Source organism: Aotus nancymaae, unplaced genomic scaffold (genome assembly GCF_030222135.1).
Source record: "Aotus nancymaae isolate 86718 unplaced genomic scaffold, 86718_ANA_hifiasm-v0.15.2.pri h1tg000038l, whole genome shotgun sequence".
Classification (NCBI taxonomy): domain Eukaryota; kingdom Metazoa; phylum Chordata; class Mammalia; order Primates; family Aotidae; genus Aotus; species Aotus nancymaae.
The window spans coordinates 7,327,529-7,354,290 of NW_026988452.1; the positions used below are offsets into that span (position 1 = coordinate 7,327,529).

The 26,762-nt window shown below is 37.9% G+C and overlaps 1 protein-coding gene across 18 annotated transcripts in view; it reads right to left on the reverse strand.

Moving 5' to 3' along the window:
- Nucleotides 1-3,880: 3,880 nt before the first annotated feature.
- The window catches only part of ARPP21 (cAMP regulated phosphoprotein 21), a 159,377-nt gene continuing 136,495 nt past the window's right edge, over nt 3,881-26,762 (reverse strand). For all 18 annotated transcript variants that reach the window (XM_064360172.1, XM_064360170.1, XM_064360164.1 and 15 more), the window contains 2 exons: nt 5,837-5,985; nt 3,881-4,666 (listed from right to left, as the gene is read on the reverse strand). In XM_064360172.1, the coding sequence (XP_064216242.1) occupies nt 4,409-4,666; nt 5,837-5,985 (407 nt within the window). In that variant the 3' untranslated portion in view covers nt 3,881-4,408. The remainder of the gene's footprint in view (nt 4,667-5,836; nt 5,986-26,762) is intronic.

Here is a 26,762-nt window from a genome sequence, read left to right on the forward strand (position 1 = left end):
TATAACCATAATTATAGATATAAATATAGATACCAATCCTTTCAACATTAAGAATTAAAAGTAAAGACCCAGAAAGTCTAGCATTATGGCATGACCTTCCAGATTCACATATTCAAGGAAGAAATAGTGTAACAGTTCACACTACAGCAGTTACCAAAATATGCCATAGTTGGAAGTAGGGTTGCGATATTACGTTTTACACAGAACACTTTTTCTATAGAATTAAAAGAGGTCTATTTATGCTCTTGTTTTAGGATTCTCTAACACTCAAAAAAACAGTTCTTGCAATATTAGTCTTTTGATATAGTCTGTGAACAAAAGATACTGTGTTCAAATACATTTGAGAAACGATGCAAATTATGCCTTCTTCTTAGAAATTTACAATATAAAGTGGTATATTAAAGATTTCCAAAAATTAGAAAGCTTTTAGAAAGATTTTTTAACCTTGTTTTACATTGTCTCTCAATTGTGATTGTCCTTGGAACTGTCTGTTTCATAATAATATACATATTCCAAGGAAAGAGTCTTCTTTGGAATTTTTTAAATTTCTTTATATTTATATAAAATACTTACATTTATATGTAAAATATTACTTCAAAACCCCAAAGATCTGTTTTAATGTCACCTTGAGGGTGAAGTATTTATAACACTTTATTTTTTGTTTATAAATGATCAAGGTGATGTGACATGAGTCGCAAGGCACAGGTAAGGGGTAGCTTTGTCCGCTGTTTGTACCTGTGTATATGTGATATGGTTTGACTGTGTCCCCACCCAAATCTCATTTTCAATTGCAATCCTCATGTGTTGGGGAAGCAACTGGTGGGAGGTGATTGGATCATGGGTCTGATATTCCCCATACTGTTCTCATGATAGTGAGTTCTCATGAGATTTGATGGTTTAAAAGTGTGTGACAGTTCCCCCTTTCTCACTCTCTCCTGTCACCAGGTGAGACATACCTTGCTTCCTCTTCACCTTCTGCCATGATTGTAAGTTTCCTGAGGCCTCCTCAGCCGTGAAGAACTGTGAGTCAATTAAACCTGTTATCTTTATAAATTACTCAGTCTCAAGTAGTTCTTTACAGCAGTGTAAGAATGGACTATTACAATATGGAACACAGGTAATAGGAGGATGGGAGTATGAAAGAGTTCCCTTGTACTTTAGCTGTTAGCAGAAGTGGAAGCAGAGTCTAAATATGCATTTATTAGATTTCAAAATCCATTTCTGCTGCAGCATTTTTTTCCTTGATTATATTTGATTCATGCTCCAATTCTCTCTTGAAAAACTGCTCTGGTTCATATATACTCCACTTATTTTTTGTGATGATTTACAATTCTATTCTAAGTCTTCCAAACATATTTATTATAAATTACATAACCGCATTTCCATAATGTTGTATAACACACTTTGCTGCCTCACCTCATACCCTGTAGAACTACAGTAAATCAACATGATTATGGCTTAAATTTGTTGGTGTTCTAGTTACAACATTTAGTTCCAAATGCCAAACAATAACCAAATGTGTGATAACATTTACAAGATAAATTTAAGTGCTTTAAATTTATGTGTGTCATGTTTTGAGTGGTGCCACATAATTAGAATATAATCCAGTATGCAATAAAATTTTGCTGAAAAAAATAAATGCATAAATAATTCTTGTTCTCTTTTGCATACATATAGAGGTATAATTATTAGGAATAACCATAGCAATATATCAATATATTTATATATCCATGTTTTCCTATATCTTGATATGTTTATAAACTGAATAATCTGTACTTACAAAATGTGATAGTGATAAGATTAGTAACTAAAATGAAAAATTAAGGGTTTTCCTGTAATGAATTTTGAAAGTGCTTTACTAGTAAAACCATCTTTCTACATAGCCGTCCCAAAAATTCTAATGCAACAAAACAGCAAGAATAATCTAAGATCTGGAATACCATGATGCTGGTGCTATGGTTTGGATGTGCTTTGTCCCCACAAAAACTCATGTTAAAATTTGACCCCCAGTGTGGCAGGGTTGGGGGGTGGGGGCCTAATGAAAGGTGTCTGGGTCATGGGGGCAGATCCTTCATAAATAGGTTAATACCCTGCTATGGAGTTGAGTTAGTTCTCACTCTTCTTAGTTTCTCTTTCTTGTTTCCTTCCTCACCATGTAATCTCTGTGCACATACCTGCTCACCTGCTTTGTGCTTTGAGTTGAAGCAGCTTGAGGCTCTCACCAGATGCGGCTGCCCAATCTTGGACTTTCCAGCCATCAGCATTATGAGCTAAGTAAACCTTATTTCTTTGTAAATTACCCAGCTTCAGGTATTCTGTTATAGCTACAAAAATGGACTAAAACAGATGTATACAAATATTTTGTGAAAGTAAGAAAGAAGGCTTGGCCTGGAATAGTATCCAAATTAATTTATACAACAAATGTCAAATGTCTGAATATGAAATACTCCTACATCTTTGGAGAAGAGTGGCCAAATGAAACTTCTTTAGGTGTAAAGCCCTGTCTTTACCACTAGCATAGTAAATATTTCAAATCCATGGAAAAGAAGGCTCAGTAACTCTAAGGATCTTGAAAGAAAATGTCAAAAGTTTGCAGAATTTTCTGGAAAAAGAAAATATTCAGGCTCATATTTGGATTCTTAAATTTAGGATCACTGCCAAAATCAAAAAGCTAAATGGAGAATATTTGCCAACCCGTCTTTCCATTAGGGAAAGGATTAATTAAGCAAACACATTGCTCTTTTTCAAAGTAGCTAATGGCTCAATAAGAAAAATATGCAACATACTCTTCTTATAAGGCTTCTTATGGTCAGGGTAGACCATGAAAATATATTAGTAGACTGAAATTTGAAAAAAATAGAACAGACTTCATAAGGAAGTCTGTTTATTCAAAGCCAATGAGAGTATGTGTAAGAGTTCCCCTTCAAAGGAAAAAGAAAATAATAGTATAGAATGAAGTGATGGTAATCTGCTAGATAGAGTTGTTAACTGGTTGCTTAACTCTCCCTCTTGCTGAACAATATGAAAATAGCAAATCTAACAAAGAATGTGATAATATGAAAAACAATGGAAATTATCCAGATATACTCTCTATATTCCTCCAATAGGTATTAATGACTTTTAGGCAGAAAGTATAAAATACAAAACTATTAGTCATTGTACTGTGATACTAAAGTGAAAACAAAGGAGTTTTATTTCCCCATTAAATATCTTCCAGAAAGGCCAAATCTCAGAGTTCACAGTTCTGTTGTTATTTCTCAGAGAGCCATTAGGTAGCCATAGGCTTCATCTAAATGGAATTGCCAATGTTCTAGATCTTTGCAATTAAATCATTTCTACATTTACTTTGTTTTAAATTAATGGGATAAACATTAGCACTTTTGAGTTACTGACTCACTGTCAATACTAGAGGCACTTTTCATTGTACGACCTGATACAACAGGCAGGATTAGACAATGCCTCTTCTAAATTTCCTCTAAACAAAGATACCTTGTTTTCAGGTACATGATGAAACTCACATGAAGGTAGAACAGGGTTTGGTGTAGGGCTGCTGTTAATGATGGCATGCAGGTTTTCCTAGTTGTTGGTAAAGTACAACTACATAGTTTTAATAATCCTATAATTAATAGGAAGGCATATATTTTAAAACTGCAAACTCTATGAATGAATGAAATAGATACCATCTTATTTACAGGACCCCTTAGTATTATGACAATAAACTGTAGTTGGTTAAGACTTTGCTACAACATGTCCCCATGTGATGCCAGTTGACTTATAAAGACCTGAAATACCTTTTCCATGCAATAGTCATGAAATAGTGTTTGAAGGGAACACAGTGACACATAAGAAAACACACATTGGAAGACACAGTGAACCAAACTGGTGGTAAAAACATGACCTTCCTCCATAAGGTCAAATAGTTTTATTTTGATTAAACACTACAATACAGTATATATCCATTAAAAAAGAAAACTCTATAATGTATATAAATTATTCCTTCAGTTCATCAATTCTTCTTTTCTTTTCCATTACAGCTTTGGTACAATGTGATTTAGTATATAATTTTTAAATACTTTTAGCATCACAAACTCAACACAAAGTACAAAACTAATCCAAATTAGGGATATTATAGTCTACACAGTGGTATTCAGTGGTAGGAGAAAATCTTACCTTGATGAATTCATGTCACTAGCTAAGCTATAAAGGCATACCTAGCAGACATGACAGAAATATGCACCATTAACCAGCTAACGTGTGTATTAGTCTTTGTTTATTTTTTACAGAATACCAGCAGCAATCATTTGAGTGTTGAGTGAATGCTTAAGTCCTCAGCCTGTTCTCCCACCTTGTTCCTCTTCCATCAAAGGCCATGAGAAATATCTGAAGAAATGTACCACAGCCAGCGCTCTCAGAATTTGACCTGCCAACCGGCATTGCTCATACTTGCACAGTTTGTCCTGCAGCTAGCCGACATCACTGGGACAGTGCTGGAGGGGCAGTGTGGGCCAATCAGCCTAAGGTTGTTCTGAGGGGCGGGTGGTGTGACGTTACAGTAAACAGGCAATCCAGTGGCTGGGAGTGACCCTTGACCTGCCTGGTTAGGTAGCATGATTGGCTGTTGGTATGACTGCTGGGGCAGTCCTTGAGAACCCTGGGTCATTGGCACCTGTAAAAAGACACAAGCAAGAACCCTGTATGAAGAGGCTATTTTGAGATGTACAATGAGCAACATGGTGTCATGATATAAAATTCAACCATTTGCGTTCCTAACAGATCATCAATTCCAGCTCTGCCATTTATCAGCTGTTTCACATTAGGAAAGTCACTTAACCTCTCTGATTCCCTAGTCCATGGTGATAATGACATACCTGCTTCAAAGTGCCATTGAAAGGATTGAAGGGATGGTGTACAGTGCCTGGCACACTGCCTGGAATGCAGTAGATGCTCAGAAGGTGACATTTCTGAGCTTCCTTCCATTCTCTCCTGATGACCTTCAGAAACTATAGTCTAGATTTTCCACTGTGGGTTTTTCTCAGTTTGAAAAGCCATGCTCCCTTTCTGGTTTTATGCAAAGTGGCCTGGAGCCTTCCACAGTAAAAAGGGCTTTTGTCCTGGGCACCTATTATACTTTCAACCTGCAACTTTAGAAAACACTTACTGTGGAGCTTGTAGGTAGAAGTTGATGCAATGTGAATAAGAATAGTAGGGTACAGGGCCCTAGGATATGTCCTTTAGGGTCAGAAGCACCTGGTACAGTTAAATTTAATTATTATACCATTTCACTAACTCTTCGTTTCTATCCTGGGGTATTTTAGAATGTACATTACAAAAGAATACATAACACTTTTCAAATACTCAACTTGGGTTTGGTCCAAAGAATGGAGTTGTTAGGAACTATAAATGCCCTTTAAATGAATCTGAGGTGCCATATTAAAATCGCTTGTAACTTAAAGTTATGGAAAAATGAAGTTTATCTGGGCGTGTACAAAAAATGAGTGGAAATTTGTCATGAGGGCTTTCTACCAATAAACAAATGCAATAAAATTTCCAAAGGTCTTTATGAATGAAACTGTAGACGACTAATGTGTTTCATTCCATGAATATGAAGTCTATATGGAAATAAACTTAGCAGGGTATTCAAAAGCCACAGTAGTTATAGAAGCATGCATTTTCCATTTTCTACTTTTCTGTTTAAATCTTGATTCAAAGTGAATTAACAGTTATGGGCCAAGCACCCACTACCCAGCCAACCACGCAAACCAGGGACATACCCACAGCTTCCACTTTGGCAAGTGCTACTTAATAACCCAAAATTTTCCAAACTGCTTATGTGCACCTGATAAGAAGACATTGTTGGGTAGGAAACCATCACACTTTGCATCGGAGTTCCTTGTTGGTTATTCATCACGTTCTGACTCTGAGGTGGCTGCTGCACTCCTATTAGGCCTTGGAATCCCTGCTGACCAGACAAAACTGGCTGGTAACCTGTGAAGAAAAGAGACCTTTTGAACTGGTTGTGCCAGAAAGAACACTGTGATGTTTCATGGGGTAAAAGTACTGGTTCAGGAAGCAGCCTTCAGACATCTCAATCTCCACATTCAGAATGAGTTATCAGATGTTTATTCCCTAAGAATGCATTTTTTCTTTTTTTACTTCTAAGAGTGAACAAGATTATGGCTTCAAAACTTCACTGACATTTCCATTGTTATGCAGAACGGTCTATTGAACACATGTGACAATGGTAAATACTTCATGGCACAAAAACAGAAAATTCTATTGATCCCAGTTGACTACTACAAATTACACCTTTCATATTTGGCTTTTTCTTTGGTTTTAAGGAAGGGGAATTCACAGATTATCTATCAAGATTTTTTTAATTAAATTGACTCATTCCCTTACTATCCCTTCTTCCTGGACAATCTCTTTTCACACGTAGAGACCACCAAACAGCCTATTCATTTTGGATGAATTTTATTTTCTTTGTGTCCTAGTGAACCAAATGACTCACTACCCTGAGGAATTCACAATAACCACTGCCTTAGACAAAAAGGCAACAGCAGGTAGACGGCATGTGATATTTTCATTCTGTTTCACCACTAGCTTCAGAGAGAATTTTTTGGTAAAATACTCCAAAATGTAACCAAATATTAATACATATAATAGATAATACAGAATATAATGTTCAAAAATTTATCTGTTCATGTCCTTGTGGGTGGGTAAGTTTGTTTGCTTTCTTCTTTTTTTTTTTTTTTAAGTAGGCCAGAATTTATTTATTCTAGTTATTTAAATCCTCACTTCAATGAGTGGTTTAAAATGCATCCTTATAAAGGAAGCCTGTGGGTTCTTGTAAATGTTGGGAAGAAAGTTATGATTTAGGTGAAAATTACACAGTGATACAGAAATGAAACATTCACTTTATGCTGTATAATAAGCTCCTTCCAGAGCTCATATTAACCATGTAGAGTGCCTGAGAATAAGTGGAACTGCTATCTTAATACAATTCTCCGAGAGAAAAGAATCTTTAAAGTCCTAGATTTTCTTAACACAAATATGAACTAGGTTTCACAGATTTTTAACATTGAAACCAAAAGTTAAAAAAATAGCTAATCAATATGCATCATTAATAAATAATCTATATATTAATCTATATATTGAGTACCTGTTAAGAGTCTTTATATTGAAGAAGGATCACATTATATTACAGTCTTTGTAGAATACAATACATAACTCTCCTTGGATATACGAAAATATATCTTCATTCATTTCAGAAATATTATGAAAACATGGCTTTCAAATAGTCACTGAATTAGGACATTGGCTCAGTTCATCAAATGAGATAGAAGCAAGGTGTCCTCAGTTTGGAGAACCAGAGAGCAAGCTTGAAAAAAGGGCAGTTTGGGAGGTCTGGCCTATGCCTGCAATTGGCGAGTGGAACCAGTGTGTAATCTAAAAAGCTACCCTTTGACTTTCCTTATGTGTCTCATTGTTTTAATTCTTATTACACTAAATCATAGTGGTTTCAATTTATTGAATTATTTTAAATTCTTTAAAGACACCACATATTATGGATATAATTAAGGGTAATGGCCACATTTCCTTGAGCTACATTCTGTCCACAGTTGATAGTCAGAACCTTCCTTCAATATGCTTGGCAGGTCTATTTAAGACTAACAAGGGCCGAGTGCAGTGGCTCATGCCTGTAATCCCAGCACTTTGGGAGGCTGAGGCGGGCGGATCACGAGGTCAAGAGATCAAGACTATCCTGGCCAACATGGTGAAACCCCGTCTCTATTAAAAATACACACACATATCTACAACCACCTGATCTTTGACAAACCTGAAAAAAACAATCAATGGGGAAAGGATTCCATGTTCAATAAGTGGTGTTGGGAAAACTGGCTAGCCATATGCAGAAAGCAGAAACTGGACCCCTTCCTGACACCTTACACTAAAATTGACTCCAGATGGATTAAAGACTTAAACATAAGACATAACACCATAAAAACACTAGAAGGAAACCTAGGCAAAACCATTCAGGACATAGGCGTAGGCAAGGACTTTATGACCAAAACACCAAAAGCATTGGCAACAAAAGCCAAAATAGACAAATGGGACCTAATCAAACTCCACAGCTTTTGCACGGCAAAAGAAACAGTCAATAGAGTGAATCGGCAACCAACAGAATGGGAAAAAATTTTTGCAGCCTACCCGTCTGACAAAGGGCTGATATCCAGAATTTACAATGAACTAAAAAAGATTTACAAGAAAAAAACAAACAAGCCCATTCAAAAATGGGCAAAGGATATGAACAGATACTTTACAAAAGAAGACATACATGAGGCCAACAAACATATGAAAAAATGCTCATCATCACTGGTCATTAGAGAAATGCAAATCAAAACTACATTGAGATACCATCTCACGCCAGTTAGAATGGCGATCATTTAAAAAATCTGGAGAAAACAGATGCTGGAGAGGATGTAGAGAAATAGGAACACTTTTACACTGTTGGTGGGAATGTAAATTAGTTCAACCACTGTGGAAAACAGTGTGGCGATTCCTCAAGGACCTAGAAATAGAAATTCCATTTGACCCAGCAATCCCATTACTGGGCATATATCCAAAGGATTATAAATCGTTCTACTATAAGGACACATGCACACGAATGTTCATTGCAGCACAGTTTACAATAGCAAAGACCTGGAACCAGCCCAAATGCCCATCGATGATAGACTGGACAGGAAAAATGTGGCACATATACACCATGGAATATTATGCAGCCATTAAAAAGGAGGAGTTCACATCCTTTGTAGGGACATGGATGAACCTGGAAAACATCATTCTCAGCAAACTGACACAAGAACACAAAATCAAACACCACATGTTCTCACTCATAGGCGGGTGTTGAACAAGGAGAACACATGGACACAGGGAGGGGAGCACTATACACGGGGGTCTGTTGGGGGGGAGGGGGGATAGTGGGGGGGGTGGGGAGTTGGGGAGGGATAGCATGGGGATAAATGCCAGATATAGGTGAAGGGGAGGGAGGCAGCAAATCATACTGCCACGTGTGCACCTGTGCAACAACCTTGCATGTTATTCACATGTACCCCAAAACCTAAAATGCAATAAAAAAAAAAATACACACACACACACAAAAAAAAAATTAGCTGGGCGTTGTGGCATGTGCCTGTAGTCCCAGCTACTCGGGAGGCTGAAGCAGGAGGATTGCTTGAACCTGGGAGGTGGAGGTTGCAGTGAGCTGGGATCGCGCCACTGCACTCCAGTCTGGTGCCTGGTGACAGAGCAAGACTCTGTCTCAAAAAAACAAAAAAAGACTAACAAGGTAAGCTCAGAATTCTGATGCCTACAGAATTGAAGTTTATACGATAAGGAAAAACCATAGGACCTGGGAACAAGAAATGCGATTAAGCCCATATTACCATTTTCAGTACTTCTACTTCTCTGGTCTCATTTGCAGACACAACTTGGGAGAAAATTCTTTTCACATTAATTGCAGAAAATAGATTTTGATTGTTTTTCATTGGCTAGGTCTTCCATTGTGATTCATATATCCAATTGCCCTGAAAACTTCTGTGGCTATTTTGTCATTTTATTATGACATTATTCCAAACCACATCAAGCTCTTTGTACCATAAATAATTATATACATAATAAAATAACTTGGGATGATCATAGAAAACCTATGACCAAAAAACTTCCCTCTGATTTAGTTCTATAACAAAGAGCAGGCAATGTAAACTCACTCTCAAGTCCATGTAATTGTGAATATAATAGGGCCGTACTTCTGGCTGAAAATTGAAAGCACAGGGTGAAAATGAGAGGAGTGCCATTTGATCCTTTGGATTATATTTGTTCATACACTGAAAGGCTATTTGGCCTCAATGGAGCTTTGCAGAATATATACAGCTACAATGTAAACAAACTAATAACAAAAAGAATAGGAAAGGAGGGAAGGAGAAGAGGGAAGTGAGGGAAAGAGGAGCAGGTCACTTCGTGTCTGCAGATTATTTGTGTATTTCCTTATTTAATCCTTCCATCCTTTTACTGAGGCATCTGTTTAAAAATAAATTAGGTGGCCTATAAGAGATTCATTTAATACACCATCTTCTAAACCAAAATTGTGTGAAGAAAAAAATAATAGAGCTGTTAAGATATTCAGAAAGCAGAATGTCTTGGTTGGAAGAGGAAGCAATCCTTAATAACAAATAATATTCAAGGAGAGAAAAAGAGTGGGCAGGTTGGGTTGCCTCATCCCAGGAAAGGTGCAGAGCCTGTGAAGGCAGGATTCATCTTTGCTGCCAGCCCAAATGCAGCTGCCCTGCCACAGCATCTCCCTCTCCAGGCCTCCTCTGCCTGATGATTTGTGAACTTTAATATTCAGTTATGCATAGCAATGGGCTACCAGCTCTACCCTGGGGTTCCCAAGGTAAACACACTTAAGACAAATAAGGATTTATGTGGGGAGTGAATACCATTTCAAAATGAAAACTTTAATGTAAGGAGAGCCCAATTTATATTCATGAATCCCATCCATTTCTCAATTCTCTCTCCAGGCAAGAAATTTACACCTGCAATGGTTTAATTGGGGGTACTCATTTCTTTAAATTATGTCACAGAAGGTAGATAGCAGCTGTCTGGATGTGAATCTGAGTTCTGGTTCAGAAATAGACAAATAGAAATAAAATAGCAATGACCTACGAATGAACCGACAGTGTCTGCCTGGGACACAACACACCCGAAGGCAGAGATGGCAGCACTGGTGGGAACTGCTGATCTTGTCTATTCAAATGACAAATGTGTTCCAGTTTGTCAATTCTTAGCTGTGAAATGATCACTTTTTCATATTTATTGAGGATTAGCAAGATATAATGCATCTTACAAAACGGAAGCAGCACCAGTATCTGCCCCATAGGCTTGCTACAGAGTTGATAAAGACATCAGCTACTTTTATTATTTCTTTTTCAGTCAAGATCGATTCAGTTTTCAAGTCACATGTGTCATTTATTTTCTGGAGGTAAAAAGGTTAGGAAATGGACAAATGCCCTCCAGCAAATAAAAGAACGCACTTGGCAAAGACCGAGGAGTTTATAAGGTTTAAAATGTCTGCATTGAATAGATCTGAAAATGGAATATGTTTTCCACTAAAATACAACAGTTGCATACTATTTGTAGTTTGAGGGTATTCCGTTAATAGTCAGTCAAGAAAACATTTATCTTGATGTGGCACAATTATGAACAATTAGAATGTAAATTGATAAGGGATTGTAGATTGGCATGGATGTGAGTAATATTATTTTAACTCTTGAGTAGTTTGTTACAGTTTCAATATTTTGGAAATAAATGAAAAGACAGACAAAATAGTAATCTCTATTTCTGCATTTCTATTACGCCTGCTGTTAGTTATGGAGGTTGAAACAGGGAAGGGAGTAGTGAAGAGAGCAAATTTCTACACCGAGCACATTTCTTCAGAAGCTGGCCAATTCTCACAGCCTCTCCCAATCCACCCAAGCAGTGTGATATACGTGTGTTTATTAAGGGAAGTAATCTTAATATGGTAGAATGTCTTTTCAAATGATTAGAATTAGCAAGCTGTTTAATATAAAAAATATAAAATTTCTCTTGGAGACAAGATATGAATATTTCTCCAAATTTCACAGGAGCCTAGATTCTGAATCAAACTCTGCCTTTGTACATGGTGTGAGGTAGAACTACAGTAGCTTAGCTTAATGGCATAGCTGGTGAATAATATGTAGAAGAAAACTGCTTATCCAGAAAAGCCCTGTCCTTTAGCTAAAGTTTTACGGTTTGTGTATTTTGTCGCTTTATAGCATCTGCCTGGTTCTTTGTCTTGGCTTCCTATCAATTTTCTGTACTTTATCTTCTTTGAGCATTTTCCATTATAAACTAGCTATATTTGTTGATCACTTACTCTAAGCCAAGCAGCGAATTAAGCTCTTGTTACAACAATCCTAGGAGGCAGTCAATATTCCTAAACTCCGTTTGCAGAAGAGAAAACTGACTTATGAGGATAGAGTAACTTGTCAAGGTCACACAGTTACTATGAGGAATTGTAGCTAAAATTTAAGTTGTGGTTTTCTGACTTTGGCTGTGTGCTAAACTGTAGTACCATTTATTTATACATTCTTCTAGTTCTCATATCCCTCACATAATCCCTTTTATGTGGCAAGTATTCAATGACTGCTTATTACATTAATTGTTTTCTCGATAGTTCAAACAAGTGAAAAAAGATAAGAATTATGCTCCACAGTTTGTTGAACAAGATTTTCTTAATGGCAAATAAAGAAAAACAGGAGAAGTTAAAGGTAAAACATGACTGCCTGTCAGAATCAACTCATATCACTCAGTTACAGTTTGAAGGCTTGTTACGTAGAGAGTGAGACACCAGGAAGACAGTTGAGGGGTGAGGTATAGGTGGGGGCGATTCAAACAGACCCCGACCCTTCATTGACTTCATTTTTAATCAGTGATACTATAGTTTTTAATTACTAGGACCATTTCGAATAATGGCTTTCCTCACAATCTTTGAAAAGTCTGTGTATTTATTCCGGCTTGTTTTCTTAAAATAATCTTAAAATCTTGAAATATAAAAATAACTTAACTCTACATTAAATATAAGATCAATTCAATGATTTGACTGTTCCAGGCTACTGGGTGCCTCTGGGAAAGTTACTTGGCCTTTGGAAACAAGGATAGTATTAATATTATTTGAAAGATAAAAATAGGTTTAAAAAAAAAAGATCCACAAGGACTCTGCCAAACCACCTGGGACATCAGATGAGGGCCTGGAGAAATCAACCCCCTTCAGGCCACTTGGAGATGGGTATACTTTTGGAATTCATAGACTACTGTCAATCTGCTTTCTAATTCTATGAACACTATGGATTTTTTTCCCTCTCTCACTTCATTACTGGGGCACATCATCTTTAAGACAGAAATATTTTCTAGCTTCATCTATTGATAGCACTGTGGTGGTCACAGTAGCCTTAGGTGGAGAAAGCAGATACACAAGTTGATATTTTAGTATTGCTATGGTTTAATGAAAGAGGAGCCACTGCCTTATGCCTCAGAGATGTGGATTCTGGGGTCACGGATGTTCCTAACTGCAACTTCTCCTTCAGATAAAGTAGAGGAGAGCCTCCTCAGTTTCACTCACAATGAAACCTGTCAGAACCAGGGGTCCTTGGGCACAAGATATCTGATTTCACTGGTCTTTATAGACTCTATCTTACTCTAATTCAACTCTCAGGAGATAAATCCAAGCAATGACAATGTAGACCAAGTGGGGTTAACTTTGGTAAACAAGGTGTGACTCTTCCTTTTGCCTCTATGCCAGCCTCCCAATTTGTGTAATCTAAAATCCTAAGTAGAACGTTTAAAAGAAGCAAGTAGTATAGACTAGACTGGAAGACATTATTTTCAAACATGCCAAAAAATTAAGATGCAGTTTAAAATATATACTCTTGAAATCATAATTAGGTACTGTTCTGTCCTTATAGAGGAAGCAAATAGCATACAGGGATTCTGAAATGTTTTTTAAAGAGGATGTACAAGAAATTGCTTTTTTCCCTTTATGTTTTTTTCCTTTTTGCTATTGAAGTTCATTATTGTTTCTTTCATCTTTGATGTAAATGTCTTTTTTTTTTTTTTAACCTTATTTATTGGCAATTGTTGTATCCATCCTCTTTTTTTTCCTCACCATTTAGTTTTCACTGGTTTTAATTGCTTGGGGACTTGGTACAGGATGACCTGCAGGGAGCCTGCATGGGCACGGGAGTAATGCAGAACTCATCCTGGTAAAGACCAGTCTATACAGATGAATTTGAGGGGAGCTGTGACAGGCCCTAAGAGGAACACGCTTCCTGAAGCAGTTTTTCTTCATACTTCCTCTTTTGCTCATTAGCTTTCATACTACACAGAGTGTAATTCTTAAAAGCCTCTTTAGTGTCCCCTGAGAACCTTCATGGATGGGTCATTTTCTAATGGCAGTACACATCAGATGAACCATCCTATTACTGCAAGCTCGGGGCCTCTTCACTGCAATTATACTATCCTGATCCATGTTATCACAAACACAAAGCTGGTTTTCTTTCTTTCTTTCTTTTTAAAATCAGGGCAAACATGAGACACATTGTTTAATGACTAGAGGAATGGATCATGCACGGAATTTCAATGAATGCCTCCAAGGGAAGCCAGCATTGAATTCCATTTTAAATGGAAGAGGCTGTCATATTATTGAAGTAATTCTCTGAACTTTCCTGGCCCATAGTGCTGTGCTGACATCCAGAGAGCTTCAACAACTAGAGGGAGAAAGACTGCTTGAAAGACTCACAAACGTTTTACTTTCTTAATGAGGTTGCGTGGCTTAGAAGAAAATGTGGCATTCTTGCACCTCTACCCGCAGTGTTAATTATGGATATACTGAAAACCAGGCTGGGAGGCAGCAAATTGCTGCTGAGGCAACATTAAGAAGCTTTTTCCCCAGACCAAGCTTGGGGCAAAGTCAAAATTCAGATGGCTCTAATAACTGTCCCCAAGATATTCCTCCTGGTGGATATTTTCAATGATGAAGTGCTGTTGGCCAGCTGACTACAGCAAGATAATTACGAAGTCAAAAGTCACAGGGTCAACATCATTGTGATCAAATTACTGTCACTGCTGCACGGCTACAGGATGTAACCTAGCCATGGCCAATTATCCTGAAATGAGTACCATGGCCACAGATTCAATCTATAGAAACCCACCTGTCACTACAACTGAAAAAAAAATAAATAAACACAAACTACTTCATAAGCAACTGATACATTTAAATGTATCTTTATATAATAAAGCATTATACATTATCATTCCCAAGTAGTCAACAATAACTTGGGACTTCTTCAAGTCCATACTGGCAGGACTCTTGCTCAAAGATTGTTCCAGTGGTAGATTTAACAATAGTATTGCGATAGTGGTAGCATCTATTGGGAGGCAACAAGTAGTTTTCTAGGGCAAAGACAATGAAGACAGGAACTAAGGCACAGGTGGTAGAGAAATGGAGAGAAAAGGCACAGAGAGTTATTTAGGATATGAACTGTCAGAAACAGGAATCTATGCTTTCCGGTGGTATCACATGGTTGATGGACATGAGCATGAATTAATTGACTGCACTGTAATCAGGAATATCAGTAGTCTGCGGATAACTGTCTCTGAAAAACAAAAGCCCTGATTTGTGGTGCTTGCTGATTTCCCTAGTGTAAATATTCCCACCGTGCCTAGTTTCAAGCTACAAAGGGCTTAACAGCCAGCTGGCAAAATTCCTGATTTTTAAACAGTTGGCTCTTGTGAGCCAGTATGTGATAGCTCTGGCATGCTAATGACCTAATACTCAATGTCAAGCAATCATATTTTCGGTTCACTTAAATTTTTGTCCCTTTTATCCTTTTTTGCACAATGTTATCGACTATTTGTTCTTTGCCATTTGGTGTAAGAATGACCATAAAAGCCATTCACAGAGCTTCCACAAATGGTGAAGACAGGCCACAAACAGAAACTTGCAGTACACTTGGACAGGGACCTGTCTCAGACTCTAGAATCACTGAAGAAAGAGTGCTTAGTTCTATTGTGTATGGAAATGAGAAGCACACAGTAAAAAGCTTCCAAGAGGTCATATTGAACCTAGCATTAGAAGTTGAGCAGATATTTGCTAATGGGGTAAGGTAGTGTGGAAATAATCAGAATAAAAGAGGCATAAACATAAGAACCAGCACATGCAAGGGGAGAGATACAAAAAAAAATGTACAAGAATTGTAAATATGCAGATGCAGCAATAGGTTAGAAACAGGCAGAAGCAGTAGAGGATAGAAATGGAGATGGCTAAAATCCTAGAGTCGGGAAAGGCATGCTATACAACTGGAATTTAATGCTGAAAGACTTAAGGTGCCATGTAAGGTTTATAAACAGAGTGATGAAATGATGGACAGTCATTTCATAAAGCTTCTCCATGAGACACTGGGGTTGTATAACTGGAAGTAGAAAGTCTACTGGAAAGCAAAAGCAATAATCTAGGGCAGAGATGATGAAGACATGAAGACAGGGTGACAGCAACAGGGAAAAGAGACACATCAGAGAGAGACAGATGTAGGATGCCAACTGTCAGAAACTGCCATCTATGAGCTGCAAGGAGCAGGTGACGGAAATTTAAAAATAATAATAATAATAATAAATTCCAGGTTCTGGTTTGGGTAAGGAAGTGGAATGCAGTGTTTAGCTATAAATACAGAAAGAACAAGTATTTAGAGATGATCAGTAAACACATGAACAAAAAGTCTGGGGTCTAGGGCTCAGGCAAACAACCTGTCTTAAAGGCACAGATTTGGAAGTCATCAGGACATAGTTGCTCTTAAAGACAATACATTTATGAGTATATATAGTCTTTGAGAAGACTGTCAAAATGAAGTTATAAGGCACAATCATATTCAAATATTGGGCTAAGAAAACCTGAATAGGAAATGAGGAATAGCAGGAAAATTAGAAGAACCAGAAGAGAATGATATCAAGTAAGAAGAGGTAGGGTAGTGTTTGAAGAAAGAAAACTGTGACAATGTCCACAGTTGCAGAACTGCCACGGAAGAAAAGAAAGTAGACCCTAGGTTAAAAAAAACATACTGGTGACCTCAACAATAGCAAGGCTAGTGATAGGGACATCAGCCAGACAGGAAACAAAATTCCTTTGAGAAGTCTGGCAGTGAGGCACCATGCTGGGTAGAGAAAGGAGAAGAGAGCCAGAAGGAGGCACAGCGTTGATGGGATTTTAGAGTTTGTTTTTCTTACTCTTTCAGCGTGGGATAAATGTAAAGGATTTGTATATTTTAAAAGAGGAAATAAATTTTAAAAAGATTAAAAATCTGGGAAAGAGTAAGAAAATCTATGAACCTGTCATAATTCTGTCATAATTCATAGCACATTCAACATCAAGGGTTGCATACAGCCAAGAAGGCTGGAATTTGGTGACGGGGAATTGAACTTTCTCTCTGAATCATCTAGTAGCTCTCCATGTCTCCTTCTACTACTGTATCCTCATTTGACCCAGCAGCAAAGTGTCCTGGGTTTTTTCTCTTGAGGAAACAAGACAGCTCAGAGAGCTGATTAGGATTCACAACCAAATGCTATAACATAATTCTGGGAAGACAACCGAAGCTACTCAAGATAACTTCTGAGAAGAACCTGAAATAAATATGCACTTATTTATTTGATGAACATGAGTAGTATTTTCTGATCCACGTGGAATTGCAATAACCCAGGGAAGACTTGGTTAAACATAAATGAGAAGTCCATGGTCCCACAAACTCTCCACTGCAAATTAACTGACATGATCAATTGATAGGAATACCATGCTCTATATGATTTACTAAAATGAACAATCAACTGAAATTTCCATCAAGAAAGCGAAACAGGCTTCAGTAAGATGTTTTCTGCCACACCATGGATACATATTCTTTAAGCATATGTACGTACAAAACACTAAGTACCAATGTTTTCGGGATCAAGTTTCCTCTGATTTTTCCTTAAGCTTCAGGTAGATATAATCAGTTAGTTTTAAAAGCCAGAATGCTATAAAAGATAGAAGGTCCACTTGTTTATATTTCATTACAACCCAACAGGAATTGATTAGTTCTAGATTATCTAACGTATAGCTCATTGAAAACAACAACACAACTGAATTTGATATAAGTCTATGTATTTTACCCGTAATCAATGTTTTCCAAGAATTTGGGACTAAACATTTTTAAAGTTTTCATTATAGAGTTGGGGAACATGACATCTGATTCCCTGTTATTCTGTAATTTCATCAGTATTACAGCAGATGACCCCAAAGTAAAGAGTGTGGGCACCAGATGATGTCACAACCCCAAGCGATAGCAAAGAGATACTTTCTATTCATCTGTGTAATCAAGTAGATCATGATTTTCCTTGGTAACAGCAAGAAGAAATGTCTTTAATCTCACCTAGCGAGGAATTGTTATTTAAAAGGGTTGTTTTATCTGGCTTCAGCCTTGTCCATACAAACAAATGGGCTTATCTTTTCAGCTGGCTGGAACCGGAGGCTATGGTCCACACTTAAATCAGATTTTATAATAATTAAACTGAAAATAAAACTAAAGGACAAATGCCTGTCCCGAAGACTCTTTCAATCATCCCTCTAGGGCAGGCTGTTTCTGTCTTGACCAAGAAGTTTCACTCCTTTAATGGCTTGCTCCAGGGTAAGAAGAGAAATGTTTCAGATCATTCACTCATTAACTTTTCCCTTCAACTCAAAGCATTCAGAGACAATACTTGCATTTCATCTTGATTAAAAGTGCTTTATAAGTACCCAAATGAAGCATGAGTATTTTAAGTGGTCACAAACCTCTTTTCTCAAAGTTCCCTTGAGGCTGCAGAGGAGCTTCCTCACCAGGGACAAGCAGCCATCTAAATTCTCAGGCAGAGGGATACCTGTCTTTAGAGTAATGAGATAGCAGGAACACTTGGTCTAAGAAAGCCTGCAACAGTCCTCACATTTTATCCTTGGCAGGACACCAGGCTACTCACTGAGGGGTGCTACAGCAGGTCCATCCACACCCAGCAAGGTCTGCAGGCTGCCATCTCAGAGCTTTGCATTCTCACTGTTTGCCACTCAACCCAGCCTCACCATCTCGCCTCTGATTGCCTGCTTCCCCATCCAGCTGAAATGCATTGTTCCTGGGTTAAGGGTTCTCAAGTTTAGCCTGCCTCCAAATAACCTGTGGGGCTTTTTAAAACACAAATTGCTAAGCCTTAACGCCCAGAGGTTTAGATTCTGATTGAGTAGATCTGGGTTGGGGCCCCGACATATGCATTTCTGATAGGTTCCCAGGTGATGCTAATGCTGCTGGTCTGGGTACCACACTTTGACAATCTCTGCTGGGCCTTGGCTCTCACTAAACACACTGCCTTGAATTCCTATTTTTTGTTTAGCCCACTCATTGTTTTTTCCCTAACAGAGTAGGTAATGGGATCTGGCAAATCATAGTATGTAGGAGGCTATCTTTACTCTCTGAGTTCTTTGTTCTTATCTGTAAAATGGGCACAATATTTTCATGAAAAGTTGTCAGAATGGACTAACATCTCTCTTGTAAGACATACACCAGTGGTTGAGCCCCTGGCAATAACCAATACATGCGAATGCCAGTGCCTCATTATTTGCACCCCCCACTTTATAACCTTGAATCACATTTTATTACTTATTTAGCTCCTGCTTTTTAGGTAGATTGCAAACTTCTGGAAAAAGAGGTATATTTTATACATGTTTGTTTAGCCCTGTATTTCACATTCAGTGCCTCAAGAACATTCACTGATGATGTTGATTTAAAAAAAAACTGTCCTATTCTAGCCACCCCACAAGTATCTTGCAATTAGAAAATAAGCTACCAAATAAAAACTTTAAGAAAATGAATGAAGAAGCAAGGTACACAGAACACAGAGTCCAAAGCCTTGCCAGTGCAGAGGGGAAATGATTTATCATGATCACAAATAGTATAAAGAAAACTCTGGACAGACAGTAACTAGTTTCTCTTATCCCGTTTGCCTCTGAGCAGGCGGATGGGAAAGTGGTTTCTTCTAACAGCATAGTTTTTAAATTCCATCTCTTGATGTTGGGATGAGGCAGTGATAGGTCCGGAAAGGAAAAGGAGAAGGGAATATGGAAAGGGACTAAAAAGAGAACGGAGAAAAGGGAGGGAAAAAGGCATCTGAAACAGGTTATGTTTGGCATTCTCAAACTGGCTGAGGCATTTGGAAAACAAGATAAGATTCCAGTAGCCTGGTGTGTTTTAGGATGTAATTGTGAGTTTGCTCCTTTATGACTATGCGTTAACATTTCACCTAAAAGAAAAGCAAACAATTAATGGATCTCACCTACTTTTCCTTGAGGTGGTATTTCTTGCTTTTCTAAACCTTTTCTTTTTTTTTTTTTGACCCTCACTAAGCCTACATTTATTTACCTTGAGTTTGAACAGTGGATGTGGCAATATCCTGGCACAAGAAACTCTGGGTGCTGCAGCTGAGGTTTAGAGGACTAAGACAGCTATTGTGCAGGATCACACACATAATTAATTTCTCATAAATCAGGGACAAAATCCCAGTTTTTAACTTCCCCAGCATACATGCCACAGTGCTTCCTCCAAACATGGCAGACTAGATCGCAAGATATATTTTTGTTTCCTGAATGCTCATACTGAGGAACTGTGCTCTGTTTTGTTGGTAATAGTCCACAAGTGCTTCATAACTGGGGGGGAAAAGCCATTTTCCTCCCCGACATGTCCCAGTTCTGCTGCTGTTATCATGTCATTACTAGGAACCCAGAGAATACATCTTGTGTATGTGAACTGGACTTAACCTAGTTTGCCTCCAGTAGCTACCAACAAACTTTTCTAAGATGAAACAGAGTAAGCCATTAGGGAGAAAGAAAATATAAGTTTCGGAGGTTCAAAGAATGTATGAGTTGCAAAAAATGGAATCAAACCATCTCTTTTTAAAACTATCGGTTCAGTTCTATCATTCTATCCCAAAGTTTAGAAATACATATTAGTAGTTAATACCAATAGGCAACATTTCAAGGGGGCCATATAGTAGATTGGTATAGACCACACTCACACTAACTCAAACAGGAAACCAAGCAGTCTCCTTTTTTCATGCAAACTAATAGTAACACTTCCTGGTGCACCTTACTGTACTCACAGGGCTCAGTGCTTTGTGAAATAGGTATCGTTATTATTTTCCTTTTATAGAAGATAAAAGCGAAGCATAAGGAATTGTGTAGATTAAGACCAGATCGTTTACAAGTGCCAGAATTAGGACACAGGTATTCTAGTGACTTTTCCCCCATCTCCTCTGAGTCCTGGCAAGCAATGGAATTCCATTCAAATGAATCAACTAAAGAGGTTTTAACAAAGATAGTACTGCCAAATGGGTAGGCAAGTTGAGGGATCAACAAGTGAGGAGTACACCAGAGCCTAGTAACAGCAGGGAACTGTTTCTTCCCCTTGTCTGTAGGTCTTAGGGGAGAAGCCAGTGTTAGGAGCAGTTAGCAGGAGCTGAGAGGAGGGGCTGCCTGCCAGAACCAGCTGCATCCCAAGGTGGAGGCGAACGGTGAAGAGGCTGCTCTCTGGCTCTCTCTCTGCCTGCTCTCTCTCCTCCCTCTGCCCTTTGATCCCTTGCTGCTGATGCCTTCCATTAGCAAAACCCAGGTGGAAGCAAGGGGCAAAGGAACCTGACAGATGCAGTTTATGGGGTCAGGAGAGATGGATAGAGAATGGCTACGTGTTGGGAGGAAACACGGAAAATAGCCAGCACTCCCCTTCCCGTCATAGGTTACAGAGATATGTTTCTATGTCAGGAACCATTTCCAAACTACTGAGACAATCTACTTAGCTGAAGATTTTTTAAAAGAGTTGAATAATGCTTTTAGTAGAATACTGTCCCTTGGTTTTAGAGATTTTTTTCTCCCTTCAGAAATTATCCTTTTAACACCTGATAATACGTCAGATGATGCACTTAGCATGACCGCTTCAGCAATTAAGTAAATGTTAACTCTCAAATTTATATGTCATTAGATATTAGGGTAGAGTGTTTGACTCATGGTCCTAATGCCTGCCTTTCCATTTGGAGGAAATGGCAATGTTTGTAGGGAATTGATAATAACTTAGGAAGTATTATTAAGCAATGTTCCTGTTTAAATATCTTGTAGAGCAAAAAAAGAAAAGTTAAATATTCAATATTCAACTCAAGCAGTGCTACTCATTTTGTTGAATTTGACATTTTCCTTCGCTGGCTGCAGAACCAGATGGCTGAGATCAAATAAATAACAATGGGTGAAAACTATTTCAGGGAAATGAAAAAGAAAAAAGGAGGATCTAGTTAATTTCTACAGTGACCCTAACTGGTCCTTGCAATTCTGACATCATCTTTGGTTTAGAAAATGCTATGCTGGAAATTAGTTTCAAGTTTAGTACATTTAGCCATAATTTGTTCAAATATTTAAAGCAATCATCTTCAAAGTGAGTAGTATGAAGTGATATTTAAATGAGACTGAATAGTCTTTTGGTTTAAATCTAAGGAATTTTTGCTTTCTAATGGAAAACTCACAAGCTCCATGCCACTGACCACTGACTCTGTGACTCTGGGAAGTTGCCTGATATCTTTGAGCTTCACTTTTCTTGCTTATTAACTAGGAGAAAGTTAATTCCCAACTTCTCAGGGCTTTTGTGGAGATCAGGTAAATATCAGGTAATGTGACTTGCCCAGCAGATGGCATTTACTGTTAGTAGCTGGCATTAATTTCCACTAAATGGTACTCAGTAAATAGGGGTATTTTCACTCTCTTCAGAATTATGCCACAGATATAGAACAAACTGGGTGTCGGAAGTACCAAGACAGATCTGCCCAAAACAAACACACACACACACACACACTATTCCTGGAACTGCTCCTTCTAGGGCTTCAGCACGCTAAATTTCCACAGGAGCCAAGGTACAGTCATTATGTGCTAGCCACATGGAAGAGACCACAGGGCAGGCAGTGAATGCTTTTTTCTGCTTTTGGATTATAAAGAAATTTTAATCCCTAGTAGCAAAACTGGCAGACACAGCTCTGAAAACGATGGTAGGCAAAACTCTCGGTACAGCAGGGAGTGAAAGGTCAAGCTGGTCCTAAATGGGGAGCAGATATCCAGGCAGGAACCACCTAGAAAGGCACTTGGGCCCAGACTCCCACCCCTGGTAGAGCACTGACTTCTGAGTTGTAATTTTAGGACAGCCAGGCTGCTGTATTCCTTAGTTAGAAGCTCTATGCCATGTGTGCCACCAACTACTCAGATAAATTTGAGGTCCCCTTCTTGTCCTCACATAAGGAGTAAACCCAGTTCCACTGTGTCTTTTGTTTCCTGATCAAAGCTATGCTTACACTTCCTACAAAACCTACATTTTCTTCCCGTCAAAGGAGAGCTCCCTTTCACCCAAAGTCATCCTAGAGAAAAAGGGTGCTGAGTGCACTCTGGATTCAAGCAGGTACCTTTCCATCTTTTTCTGGTGACTTATTAAGTGGAGCTCCCTGTCACTGCATCAAAGAGAAGACACAAAATATTGCCCACCCTTCTGCTTGCCCTGGCCAGCTGCTCTCACTAAGGGCCTGTCTTCTAACTTGTTAGACTATTACAGTTCTTCGCAGTACCAGGCACATCTGAGTCCCTTGCAGAGGTATAGAGAAACTTCCACTTTACCAATATTTCTAATGTAACCATTTTGTAATTTTTTTTTTGTGGATGAAATGATCGAGCAAGTGATTTTTTAAAGAAAGCATAATTTTAAATAACATATTATTGATAATATTCTAATATTATTTGAAATGCAATGTTTAGTAATATTCTCAACACACATGGAACAATTTTACTTTTTCCCATTTAACAAATGCTAAATGATGTTTAATTTATTTTCTATTTATCTATGTAAAAATGATTTATAAACAGACACCTTTTGAAATATTGGGCTTTAGGGACTGAATAAATAGTAAAATGTAAATCAAAGACACGTTAAAGTACCAAAATAGACAAAACATCCAAACGATGCTTGAAAATGTTACACTTTATGCATTTAAAGAGTCAGCTGGCTGGTTTTGATCTTTGTATTTTGTTTCTTTTTTTTTTTTTTCGAGAAAGAGTTTTGCTCTTGTTACCCAGGCTGGAGTGCAATGGTGCGATCTCGGCTCACCGCAACCTCCGCCTCCTGGGTTCATGCAATTCTCCTGCCTCAGCCTCCTGAGTAGCTGGGATTACAGGCACGCGCCACCATGCCCAGCTAATTTTTTGTATTAGTAGAGATGGGGTTTCACCATGTTGACCAGGATGGTCTCGATCTCTTGACCTCTTGATCCACCCGCCTCGGCCTCCCAAAGTGCTGGGATTACAGGCTTGAGCCACCGCGCCCGGCTTGTATTTTGTTTCTAATTGATTAATAAGACAAAAGCATTACGCTGCTCCCTGCAATCACTTACCCACAAAAAATACTACAGATTATAGATAGCCTTTATTCTTTCAAAAAAACCAAATGAGATATAAAAGTCACTATTTTCTGTCTCTATATTTTGGAATTATTTATCTAATTTTAATCAGTAGCTTATATTTAATATACATTGTAAAATGTATTGCATAAAGCGAAGATTAAAATCCAATCCACCTTTTTGACTCCTAACTTTTTTTAATAAAAGGTAAATTTTTCACTTTTATATTGGATGACCAGGTATGTCTGTTAGTGGCTGTGGCTCTAGTTTAATTATTAATAGCCCTCGTTTTCACTCTCAAATGTGTATGGGTTCAGATGGTAAATTGCACAGTAAATACATATATACATACACGCATGTATATACACTCACATGCACATACATATGTACACTTACACGCATATGCACATACACCCTGTTTTCATGTGTATGCGTATGTATACACATTTTTATAAACATGGTGAAGGTTTTGTTGAAATGAACTTAGAGAGATGGGATTCGTTTTGCGCTCCTGATAAATTGCATTGCAGCCTTTGTTTCTCGTTTTCTTTGTCTTTAACCAAAGGTTCACTATGCATGTAAGTTAAACAACGTAAGGCATAGAAAACAGTTTGGCATCTAATTAGGTTCAAAACAGTGCCCATAGAAATGAGTGACTGAGTCATGGCATGCTCCCTTATCGAATTTCTGCTACCAGTGTCTCAGAGAGCATCTCCAAAATTCTTTCTTTGGGGAGTGGGGTGGGATGGAATGGTTATATTAATTTGTATTAATCTTCTTTAAATTGACATATTTCACTTACTATCTTTAACAGCAGAAACTCCTGGATACCTTGAGTCCTCAGTTTAGGAAGTGCTACTTAATTTCTTCATTAGTCTTTCAAATGGAAAGAACAGGGGACTACTAAAAAAAATTACTGATCGAGAGTACCAACATTTAATACTTATGAAGAAATATGGATCACATCATAAATTTAATAAAATTATTGAGCCCCATTTTTCCTCTGGAATTTTCTTCAGAGAAAATTTCTCTACAACTCCTTTTCTACTTAATTGTACCCAGGCACATATAAAAGCAATTTGCATAAAATTTCTCTGGTTTCTTCTGGAAGCACAGAAACCCAGTCACATGAATCCAGAATTGAAAACCCTTCATTGAGCAGGAGAGATGAGCAACCCTCATTCTTTATCATCCAAGTATAACACAATTTAAAAGGAGTCCGCTTCTCCGTACACTCCTCCAGAAGGATTCTAAGTATTTAAAAGCGGGTAGAAGAAAGGGAAGGAGGACTCGAAGAATTCACGAGGAATGTATATGCATTGATAAAGAGCAATTCGATATCACTTAGACAAATGCAGGCATCTAAGACGGATCCAAGAGAGACAATCCACAGCTTGGAGAGGTCTTTGTGAATTGAAGTAGAAGCCACGTTTTCCTGATATGACATTTCAGAGTATAAATTTTTGTCTCACGTAGTAATATTTTCAGCCATGTTTTTAAAACTTTTCTTATTATGTGGGAAATTTTCTTAGAAAGGTGTTGCTATGTTGCCCAGGCTGGCATCAAACGTCTAGGCTCAAGCAGTCCTCCTGCCTCAGCCTCCCGAGTAGCTGGGACTAAAGGCGCACATCACTGCACCTAATAGGAAATCATTTTTAAGCTGTTATTAAGTCAGTGAGCACATTTTTGGAGATGGTCTCTGTCTCACCATAGCTTAATTTGTAAGGAAGACTTAACTGAGCAGTGAAGTTTTAGTACCTCATCATCAATATTGCTTAGAGCAGAAGCGGGACACAGACACTGCCTTACAAATGTGTCTGATTAAAATGTGTCCCCAATATCTCCTGATAGAAACATCAGCTTAGTTGATATTGCCTTGGTAATGATGCCAGAGAACACAAAGCTACAAGTGCCCATGTTTAAAATACATGTAGCCTAACATGCAGCACAATAATTAGTTTTATTATTAACTAACTAAAAAACACATACAGCTGTTACTTTTGAGAATAAAATTTTAATTAAAGAAAGTTGTTATTTCAGCAGGTGAGGGCCCTTGGAAAGCTTCCATGATGAAATTTCATAAACTGTAACTCCTTAGTGGCCTGGCATTATTAACAAGATCATGATGAAGGACATAGTTGAGTAGCTTAAAAATAAATGATTACAACCACTTTACCTAGGTGTGAGAGAGCTGCTATTTGATACCTACTATCCATGACTACACATCTAATGATGTCTCAGTGGATGCAAACATTCTAACACTGGTAAAAACCATTTTGTGGGAGGAAGTAACTATAATTATTGTTTGACTTTGTAGTCAAGTCATGAGAGGCAATATATTACGGTAAACACCTGGTCTTTAAGACAGATTCCTTGTATATTCTAGGGCAGTTACTTCCCCTGCCAAATTTCTACTTCCATCATTTGTAAAATAGTGAAGGAGACAGATAAATAATGTCAATCTCACTGGATCAGGGAGAGGATTAAGTGATGCAATACCCTTAAGCAAACTGTCTGGGATGTAGAAAGCACTCAGGTTGCTTATAATTTTAAAAATGGTTTCAAGTTAGAAATTCACTTCCTCCTAAAAGTACGCCACTCCCAGGGTTCACCAAAAAAGCATTATATTGTAGCAATATGTTTTATCCTCAAGATAATAAACTTTTTAC